The sequence below is a fragment of the Gekko japonicus genome, unplaced genomic scaffold (assembly GCF_001447785.1).
Source record: "Gekko japonicus isolate JY-2015 unplaced genomic scaffold, Gekko_japonicus_V1.1 scaffold2934, whole genome shotgun sequence".
Classification (NCBI taxonomy): domain Eukaryota; kingdom Metazoa; phylum Chordata; class Lepidosauria; order Squamata; family Gekkonidae; genus Gekko; species Gekko japonicus.
Window position 1 is genome coordinate 1 of NW_015168131.1, and position 11,207 is coordinate 11,207.

Below are 11,207 nucleotides of genomic sequence, written 5' to 3' on the forward strand. Positions count from 1 at the left end.
TTTTTATCCCTGGGGCTCTGTCCCTGTTGGTCAAGGCCAGTACCACCACCCCTCCCTTCTCAGAGCCTTGTTGCTCTTTTAACCCCTTCCTTGCCTTGCCCCACTCCAGCTCGGTTTGTTCAGGGTTGACAAGTCCCCTCCCCATGTGTATGGGGAGAATGTGGGGATAGGTTTGCCAGATCCAGGTTGGGAAACTCCTGGAGATTTGGGGATGGAGCCTGGGGAGTACAGGGACCCCAGTGTGGTACAATGCCACAGAGTCCACCCTCCAAAGCATCCGTTTTCTCCAGGGGACGTGATCTCTGTAGTCTGGAGATGAGCTGTGATCAGTGTTCCCTCTAAGCTGAGTTAGTGTGAGCTAGCTCACAGTTTTTAAGCCTCCAGCTCACACCTTTTTGTCTTAGCTCAGGAAGGATGGCTCCAGAGCAAACTAATTTATGCAGCAGCCAAATCACTCACTCACAACTTTGATGCCAGTAGCCCACAAAGCAGAATTTTTGCTCACAAGCCTCCATAGGTTAGAGGGAACATTGGCTGTGATTCTGGGGGATCCCCAGGTCCCGCCTGGAGGCTGGCACCCTTGCATGATTCAGCTGCTACTGTGTTCTCCTGAGGTGCCTTGTCCTATCCTGGAGCATCTGCTGCCTCTTGCCAAGTAAGTGGAGCCTTCTCTGGCCTCTGCTGTCACCTTTGTGCCATAGCAGCACATAATATTTCCACAGTCTTCATGTTCATTTATCAGATTCTCCTTATGGCTTGCCAGACATGGTATAATAAAACTGTAATCCATAGCATGTGATTGCACGCAGCACTCATTTAAAACGGTACCCTGGGCTGGGCTGGCTTTAGCAAGATTGGTGGCGCGCAGGCCATGGGGGGTGGCGGTGGAAACGTGCAGCGCGCCTGTCAGCGGCCGCTCTTTCTTCCACTAGCTGCCTCTGTCAGAGAATGAGCTAAGGGTTAAATCGACAGAGCTCGTAGTGCTAGAGAGGCGGGAACAAAAAGTAAATAGTGTGAGCCGCTTTCCTGTTCCTCCTCCTCCTCCCGCCTTCCTCACAGTGGTAGGGAAATTGCCTTGTTGGAGATTCGTGGTGTCTGAGCTGTGGATTCCCCCGGAGCGGGATGCAACGCGAAGACTTCGCGCAGGTGAGGGGAAAGCAAGCAAAGGAGGGAGGACCCGGTGGCAGAGCACAGGGAGAAGCAGCCAGAGGAGCCAGTTCGCCTGCAGCAATAAAAGTAGACAAAGAGTCTTGTAGCAACTCACAAATTGTTGGGGGGGGGGGCAGGAAAGGTTTTGCGGACCGCAGCCCGTTCCATCAGATGCGGGAAACGGACAGGACACGGGCAGTCGTAATACTTGGCGGTCTTCCAGGGTTCGAAGCAGTTCAGCCTAAGAATCCCTACAACAGCCTTGTAAGGTTGGCCAGTGTTATCTCCCTACAGTCGAGGTATAGGGCTGCGGCTGAGAGAGAATGACACATCTGGGACCATGAGAGCTGAACCAACGCAGAGATCATAACCCTAAGATGTATGAAGCGGCTGTATTCAGAACATTCGTTCGTCTTCCCCAGTATGGTCTCATGTGACTGGCAGCCAGTGTTCCCTCTAAGCTGAGTTGGTGTGAGCTAGCTCACAGTTTTTTAGCCTCCAGCTCACAGATTTTTGTCTTAGTTTAGGAGGGATAACTGCAGAGCACACTAATTTGTGCAGTAGCCAAGTCGCTCGCTCACAACTTTAATGCCAGTAGCTCACAAAGTAGAATTTTTGCTCGCAAGACTTCAGAGCTTAGAGGGAACATTGCTGGCAGCTAGTGTTGCCAACCTCCAGGCGGGACCCAGAGATCTCCTGGAATTACAGCTGATCTTCAGATGACAGAGAACAGTTCCCCGGAGAAAATGATCGTTTCAGAGGGGGGATTATAACCTACTGGGATCTCTCCCCTCCCAAACCCCAGCCTCCAAGGTCTCATATGGGGGGAGGGATCTTTCCCTGATGTGCAGCATAGCATGGTGGGAGGAAAATCAGAGAGATGAGTCCATGGATTCACCATACAGAGGGAGCCGTATCAGCCCTGTCCATAATTTGCAGCAGATGCATGTACAATCCATGTACGGTGTACACTTTATTTTTCTTTATACATGCATCAAGTAGTTCTCATGTTACATTCAACTGGGGAAGTCCAAGTCTCTGGCCTTGAAAACCCCTTGGGGGGGGGGCACCATAAGTTAGCTGCAACTTGAAGGCACTTTCCACCGTCCCACCACCACCACAGAGCCGCATGTGCGATTTAAACCCCACCTTTATGCTCAGTACTGGTCCCCATTTCATTTGTCAAGAGAACGTGTGTCGGCTCTTTCTCACAAACAGATGCATGCACGTACATGCAGGCTGTATATACATATACGGTGATGTGCGAACAGGGCTTCTGGCAGGATTCAATGTAATTTTCCTGCTGCGGTGATTCTCAGTTTCATTAAAAAGATCTGTTCCATGGGGCAGCCCTATATGTACTGCAACTTGACAGCACTTTTCACCACCACCACCACCGAGCCGCATGTGCGAGTTAAACCCCACCTTTATGCTCAGTACTGGTCCCCATTTTCATTTGTCAAGAGAACGTGTGTTGGCTCTTTCTCACAAACAGATGCATGCACGTACATGCAGGCTGTACATACATTTGCTATGATGTGCGAACAGGGCTTCTGGCAGGATTCAATGTCATTTTCCTGCTGCGGTGATTCTCAGTTTCATTAAAAAGATCTGTTCCATGGGGCAGCCCTATACGTATGGGTGTAAAGGGCTGTCAAGTTGCAGCCAATTTATGGCAACCCCACAGTTTTCTAGGCAAAAGACAAACAGAGATGGTTTGCCATGGCCTGCCTCTGTGTAGCAACTCTGGACTTCTGTGGCGGTCTCCCATCCAAGTACTAACCAGGAGAAAGGCGATCAGACTCATCCACCTGTCTGTGGAGCCCTCCAGTGCACTCACACGCTGCGTGCGTCGGCTTTTTTTTATCCAGGTCAGGACATTCCTATTTATGGAACACTCTGTCTGGGGGCAAGGGATGCTCTGTCTTCTTGGTGCTTGGGGGTGTGTGTCAACAGTGGGAGGGCTTCTAGTGTTCTGGCCCCACTGCTGGACCTCCTGATGGGGCACCTGGTCTTTTTGGCCACTGTGTGACACAGAGTGTTGGACTGGATGAGCCATTGGCCTGATCCAACATTGGCGTCTCTTATGTTCTTATGACCTGCTGTGCCTTATGCTGAGGAGAGAGCAGGAAGGCCGAGAAGAAAGCCTTCCCCACACTCTAGATGCAAAAAGGCTAGCTGAGCTTCAGCATCAGCGGGGAGAGGCAACCCTACATGCTCAGAGTACTCTGGTCATAAAAAAAAAAGGTTACAGTTACATGTTTAGTAGTATTTAGTAGTAGTTTAGTGTTGGACTGGATGAGCCATTGGCCTGATCGAACACTGGCTTCTCTTGTGTTCTTATTTACTGCAGCCAAAAAAAAATCAAAGAGTCTTGTGACATCATACACTAAGTCTGACAAAATGTACAAAATAAAGATCGGCCACTTTATTGTGGTATAAGCTTGCATCCGACAGATCAGGCTCTGGCTTATGCCCAAATAGATATCGTCGTCTTTAACATGTCACAAGCCTCTTTGTTATTTAAAAAAAAAACACCCCCAGTGTATGTTCTGTCTTTTAACATCAGTGATTACCGAGTTTCAGGCATAGAAATATATTTTTCTGCTCCTCCTGCCTCCCAAATTATCTTTCTCATGCGGAATCCTGCAAAATTCAAAATCTGCATCTGTCTTGCAAATGCTGTTTGGCCAAGCAAAGAATATGTCCCTTTGCCACTCAAGTCACTATTAATTTGACATGTATTAAACATTATTATCCCTTAATTAAACGTTAGTTTCACCCACAGCCACTATTTAGCACTGAAGGTGAAATATCAACTCTTAAATCTAATAGCTTGGTATTTATTAGGTACAGGATAGATATTGAGAACATGGGGTAATGCTTATATTACTAGGTTGGATAGAGTTTGGTTTCCATTAATAGAAGGAGGAGGAGGAGGAGATTGGATTTATACCTTGCCCTTCACTACCCAAAGGTGTCTCAGAGCGGCTTACAAACTCCTTTCCCTCCCCCTCCCCACAACAGACACCCAGTGAGGTAGGTGGGGCTGAGAGAGCTCTTGACAGAAACTGCTCTTTTTCAAGAACAGCTCTTATCAGAACTACGGCTTGCCCAAGGTCATCCAGCCAGGTGCAAGAGGAGGAGTGGGGAATCAAACCTGGTTCTCCCAGTTTAGAGTCCGTGCACTTAACCACTACACCAAACTGGCTCTCCATCAGTGTAATAGAACTTTTCTGTCTTCCCAACTCACACTGAGCTCTCTAAAATAAAATAAAATAAAAGGTTGTTTTAACCATTTTTTAAAATTGCATTTAAAACATATGTATTTCACCTTTCTACAGTCTCCAAGGCGGTGCACATAAAAACATTACAACTTTTAAACAATTAACATTTGGGCGTGGAACAGTGGTCACTGTGGGTGTGGAGGGGGGAGGTATTTGTGAATCACCTGCATTGTGCAGGCAAGATGACCCTGGAGGTCCCTTCCAACTCTATGATTCTAATTTTTTAAAATGTTTCCGTAAAAACACAAACAATACCAGAACCAGGGTATTATGCACACAGCATTCCGTATGGAAAGTTGGGTTATCAATACTGTTCTTTTCAATCATTATTATACATAAGTAAATAATACACTCTTATCATATTTATGTCTTATTTTTTAGACAATTCTCTCCCAAATTAACTGACGTCAGATCCAGAGACACAAATCCTCAGCCCTTGACCTTCCATTTTAAAAAGGCAGGAGAGGTGAAGGGGTGGAGGTGTAACCTCTATTTAATTCAAACTTAAAGAACAATATCCTCAGGTGTGTGCACACGAAAGCTCATGCCTCGAATAAAACTGTGTTGTTCTTAAAGGTGCCCCCCTGGACTCAAACTTTGTTCTGCTGCTTCAGACCAACACGGCTGCCCCACCTGGATCTCACAATTAAGTATGTAAAACAATAATGAACAGGTAACAGTTCAGGCGTGTTGTGCTCAAGCAGCCTTTTCTGACTTCAGTCTAAAGGTAAAGGTTCCCTTGCTCGAAAGCCAGTCGAATCCGACTCTAGGGTTGTGGTGCTCATCTCCGTTTCAAAGCCGAAGAGTCAGCGCTGTCCGAAGACGTTTCCGTGGTCACGTGGCCGGCATGACTAAACACCAAGGCGCATGGAACGCTGTTACCTTCCCACTGAAGTGGTACCTATTTATCTACTTGCAATTTCTTGCTTTCGAACTGCTAGGTTGGCAGGAACTGGAACTAGAGTTGGGAGCTCACTCCATCATGCGGCACACTCGGGTCTCGAACTGCTGCACTACCGACCTTCCACAGCCTGCAGTTCAGCGTCTTAACCACTTGAGCCACCGCAGCTCCCGACTTCAGTCTAGCCAGTCCCTTAAAGATGAGTAGGCTTGCAGCAAGGGTTGCCAACCCCCAGGTGGCACCTGGAGATCTCTCACTATTACAATAGATCTCCAGATGACCAAGATCAGTTCCCAACTTCCCATGGAGGAAATGGCTGCATTAGAGGCTGGACTCTACATGGCATTATACCCCGCTGAGGTCCCTTCCCTCCCCAAACCCCGCCCTCCTCAGGCTCCACCCCTAAAATCTCCAGGTAGTGGCAACACTACTGGCAGCTCCGCTCTGCACTAATGCGTTATCTGTTCTTTCTTTTCAGGAGTTTCTTGTAGCCCTAGGGGTGTCGAACTCACTGAAAATGTGTTATTTAAAGTGTTTAAAATATTTGTGTTTGTCTGTGTCCTTTATAAAGTTTATATCTCCGCTACCTGGCATTACCTTTTATGACACAGATGGCCCGGCCCAACAAGGTCTCATTTATGTCAGATCTGGCCCTCATAATAAATGAGTTTGACACCCTTGCAGATGATGATGATGATGATGATGATGATGATGATGATGATGATGATGATGATGATGAAAGGGCAGTATTTCTCTGCCACCATTGCATCTGCACATAATTGTCCAGCTGAACTGTTTCATGTAGTTTGGGGACTTTTCCCCCACAACAGACACCCTGTGAGGTGGGCGGGGCTGAGAGAGCTCTGACAGAAACTGCTTTTTTTCAAGAACAGCTCTGACAGAGCTATGACTTGCCCAAGGTCATCCAGCAGGTGCAAGTGTAGGAGTGGGGAATCAAACCCAGTTCTCCCAGATTAGAGTCTGCACACTTAACCACTACACCAAAATGATGTTCGGTAGTGTGTGTAGAATAGCCAGGAGATCCTAAGATTGTCTGGCAATCTCCTGGCTATTCTACACACAATGCCACATGGCAATTATTTAATTTTTACATATTTGATTTTGTGTTTGTTCCAAAAGGTGATGATCGCATGCAGAATAACGAGGAAGGAAACCTTCCGTTAGGAAGACGTGAGCTTTTGTGGATTATTGGCTGAAAGAGACGAAGGGAGGTTTGTTCTGAGGAGTTCTGAGTGGGAAGAGATGCCCGGAAGCCAGGTGGGGCCAGGCCACCAGGAAAGACACACCAGGAAAATGACACAAGAAGATCCTTGCGAAGAATGTAGCTTAGATGAAAGTACCTTCCAAGAGGGTATCTGTAGGAATAAGGGACAAAAGGCGGACTCGGAGAAGATCCTCTGTCAGAGCTCTGATTGTTTTGAGAATCAGGGTGCACAAACGGACGGGAAGCCACACAAATGCTCATATTGTTGGGAAACTTTTCATGAGAGAACCCACTTGGTTATGCACGAGAGAAGCCACACTGGAGAGAAACCATATGAATGCACGGATTGTGGGAAAACCTTCAGCAATAGCTGTGAGTTCGTAGATCATATCAGAATACACACAGAGGAGAAGTTGTATACCTGTGCAGAGTGTGGCCACAGCTTCCACCTGAAATCCAATCTTACCACGCACAGGAAGACCCACACGGCTGACAACCCCTATGAATGCTCGGAATGTGGGCAAAGCTTTGGTAAGAGATCGCATCTTGTGACGCATGAAAGGACCCACACCGGAGAAAAACCATACCAGTGCTCAGATTGTGGGAAGAGCTTTAGTCAGAAAGGAAACCTGGTTTCGCATATGAGGATTCACACAGGGGAGAAACCGTATCAGTGTTCCCAGTGCGGCAAATCTTTTTCTCACTGCACTTCCCTGATGATGCATGTGAGGACCCACACGGGGGAAAAGCCATACAAGTGCTCCATCTGTGAAAAAAGCTTTGTTAATAAAGGGAACCTGGTCTCACATGTGAAAATCCACACTGGGGAAAAGCCCTATGAATGCACTGACTGTGGGAAAAGCTTCAGCACCAGTTTTCAGTTTATAGAACATAAAAGGTTGCACACGGGAGAGAAGCCATACACGTGTGCAGAGTGTGGGCAGAGTTTCAATTCGAAATCCAATCTCATTACGCACAAGAGAACCCACACGGGGGAGAAACCTTACAAGTGCAATGTCTGCGAGAAAGGCTTTCGCGTTAAATCGTCCCTCACGAAACACGTGAGAATCCACACTGGGGAGAAACCATATGAATGCCCCGAATGTGAGAAAAGCTTCAACACCAGCTCTTTGCTTGTCAATCACAAAAGGGTTCATACGGGAGAGAAGCCCTATACATGTTCCGGCTGTGGGAAGAGCTTCCGTCAGAAAGGCAACCTGATTTCGCACATGAGAATCCACACGGGGGAAAAACCCTATGAGTGCCCTGACTGTGACAAAAGATTCATTGACAAAAAGTCTCTTATTAAGCACAAGAGGATACATGTGGGGGAACAAGCTTACGAGTGCCCAGAAAACGAGCAAAACTTTGGGTATAGTTGAATATTTCTGTAGAGCACAGTGAAAGCGACACGGGGCGATAATTTTGGGCTGTGAGAAGAAAAAATTGTAGCCTTGCTGGTCTTTGTAAGCCAGAGAAAATCCACAGAGGTCTAAGGTCACAAGGGCCATTGTATTCTAGAGAAAGCTGAAAGCTCTACAAACAGTGTAGCATTTCAGACTTTTCACCATGTTCTGCTGAGCTCAGAATGTTCAGGATGAACCTTTTCTCGTCCAGGGAAATTTACACTGTAGGCAGATGCTCAGAAATAATTTGACTAGGGACCAGGCGTTTGAAAGTAGCTCCCAGGGGATGAGTTATCTGAGAACATAGCACAGTTGGTGAGGGCTCAGTTAGATTCTGCACAAAAGGTAAAGGTGTTGCTGAAAACAGAATAGAATCATAGAATCACAGAGTTGGAAGGGGCCAAACAGGCCATCTAGTCTAGCCCCCTGCTCAATGTGGGATCAGCCTAGAGCATCCCTGACAAGTGTTTGTCCAGCCACTGCTTAAAGACTGCCAGGGAGGGGGAACTCACCACCTCCCTAGGCAGCTGATTCCACTGTAGCATATCTCTGACTGTAGAAGAAGAAGAAGAGGAAGAGAAGAGATTGGATTCATACCCCGCCCTTCACTACCCAAGGGAGTCTCAGAGCGGCTTACAAACTCCTTTCCCTTCCCCTCCCCACAACAGACACCCTGTGAGGTGGGTGGGGCTGAGAGAGCTCTGACAGAGCTTGTGACTGACCCAAGGTCACATCAGCAGGTGCAAGTGGAGGAGTGGGGAATCAAACCGGGTTCTCCCAGATTAGAGTCCGTGCACTTAACCACTACACCAAACTGTAAAAAAAGTTTTTCCTCATATCCAGCTGGTACCTTCCTGCCCTTAATTTAAACCCATTATTGTGAGTCCTCTCCTCAGCTGGCAACAGGAACAGCTCCCTGCCCTCCTCTAAGTGACAGCCTTTCAAATACTTCGAGAGAGCCATCATGTCCCCCCTCGACCTCCCCCAGACTGAACATTCCCAAGTCCCTCAGCCTTTCCTCACAGGGTTTGGTCTCCAGGTCCCTGATCATCCTCATTGCTCTCCCCTGCACCCGCTCCATTCTGTCCACATCCTTTTTGAAGTGAGGCCTGCAGAACTGCACATAGGACTCCAGGTGCCGCCTGACCAATGCAGTATACAGCGGGACTAGGACATCTTGTGATTTGGATGTTATGCGATTGTGTATCTGCTCCCCTCTCCCCCGTTCTGCCTTTTTCCTGCTAGCAACTCTATACTCTTGGCTGCCAATAGTGGAGGGCAGGGAAATATGTGGCAGGGTGATGGTTTGACTCAAAATGAATTCTGCTTCTAGGCTTTTTTTGTAGCAGGAACTCCTTTGCATATTAGGTGACACCCCCCTAATGTAGCCAATCCTCCAAGAGCTTACAGTTTTTATGGGTACATTTGGTTTATTTTGCTTTTTAAAAAATGTGATTTCATTGGTGCCCTCGCGAGGATTGTAACATGCCTCTGGGTGTTTATTTACTTATATTTTTACCCTGCCTTTTGCTAAAAGATCAGTTTACAAAGTTCACTCCCACCACCTTGGGGTGTGTGGGGGGGGGGGATTTCATTCAGGTTGTTAACGAACACAGTAAGCAAATCTGGCTATATCAGGTATTCACAGTAAGATTTTAAAACAGCAGCAAGTTCACAGGCAGGGCTCCAGGCCTGAACTACACAAAGCCATTTTGCCAGAAGTCACTGTTCACTATATAGGAGATTCAGGGCTATTTTGGGGCAGGAACGCACAGGAACGGAGTTCCGGCTGGCTTCAGTTGGCCACGCCCACTACAGCCAAAACCTCTGCATGCGTTGCTACAGAGGGAAGGCCTGGAGAGTGACCTCCCCCCCCCGGTGACTCCGAGGCGGGTTGGCCAGGGGGCCCCCTGGAAGGATCGGGGAGGCATTTAAATGCCTCCCCATGCTTTCCCCGGCCTGTCCAAGGGCGGGCTTGCCCGGGCAAGCCCAGGGAAGGCATGGGGATATGGCCTAATATGCTAATGATCTGTGATGTCATAGGTGTGGCCTAATATGCTAATGAGTTTCTGCTGTTGGATGTGGCCTATTATGCTAATGAGTTCCTGCTGGGCTTTTTCTACAAAAAAAGCCCTGAGGAGATTATTTCCTGTCAGAACAATCCCTGCTTCAAGCCCCCTGGTGTGTCTTTCACAGCAGAAACGGTGGCATTTCTGTCATGCCTGCCTCCTGTCTGAAACCCCTCATGGTTGTTGTTACTCGTAAAAATGTTCTTTGTGACAAGATCTCTCCTGTGGTCTGCCTAGAAATGTCCTGTTGGATCAATGGCATATCTCAGGGGTGGCCAAACTGTGGCTTGGGAGCTGCATGCGGCTCTTTCACACATATTGTGCGGCTCCCGGCAGGGCAGCTGGAGAAGCTAAATATCATTAGCAAATAAATATCATTATCAATATCTCCTTTTACCCCTTTTTGTTATTATTTTTGGCAGTCTCATTTAATGTTGATAAAAAGCAAATTTGCATATTTACCAGTAAAAACGCAGGGCTTTTTTTGTAGCAAGAACTCCTTTGCATATTAGGCCACACACCCCTAATGTAGCCAATTCTCCGAGAGCTTACAGAGCTCTTCTTACAGGAGCTACTGTAAGCTCTTGGAGGATTGGCTACATTAGGGGTGTGTCGCTTAATATGCAAATGCGTACCTGCTACAAAAAGAGCCCTGAATATTTGTTAATGTCTTGCGGCTCTCAAACATCTGACGTTTATTCTATGTGGCTCTTACGTCAAGCAAGTTTGGCCACCCCTTCCATATCTGCTGTCCCTGCCTTCACCTTTCCCAGACATGGTTTCAAACATGCAGGGGGGAAAACACCCCCGTGAAGGGAAGGAGCTTTAGGAGGAAGGCCACAAGCAAGTGGTTGTGCATCTGCTTTGCATGCAGAAGGTCCCACGTTCAATTCCCCAGCATCTCCACACTTGAAGGGTCTCTGCAGGGGTCATTTCGTAGAAAAAGAGGTGCAGGAGCTCATTAGCATAACTTATTTGCATATGCCACACCCCCTGACATCACCGGAAGTGTGTCAGAAGGCAACACCCACCGCTCTGGCTCCACTGGACTGTTCTGGATTGCTAGCTATTGGGAACGTGCAGATCTGTCCTCGCAGAGGAGGGAGAGCTTGTACCTGAATAAAACTTGGTCTTAAAGCTGCCACTGGACTGTTTTGGGCCGGGGGGGGC

The 11,207-nt window shown here is 47.7% G+C and overlaps 1 protein-coding gene across 1 annotated transcript; it reads left to right on the forward strand.

Annotated features, from left to right (window-relative positions):
* Window positions 1-1,060: 1,060 nt before the first annotated feature.
* On the forward strand, window positions 1,061-7,944 carry LOC107113563 (zinc finger protein 501-like). The gene is made up of 2 exons (XM_015414913.1): window positions 1,061-1,146; window positions 6,478-7,944. Exon 2 carries the CDS (start codon window positions 6,601-6,603, stop codon window positions 7,942-7,944), a length of 1,344 nt encoding a protein of 447 aa, XP_015270399.1. The 5' UTR covers window positions 1,061-1,146; window positions 6,478-6,600.
* The last annotated feature ends 3,263 nt before the right edge of the window (window positions 7,945-11,207 follow it).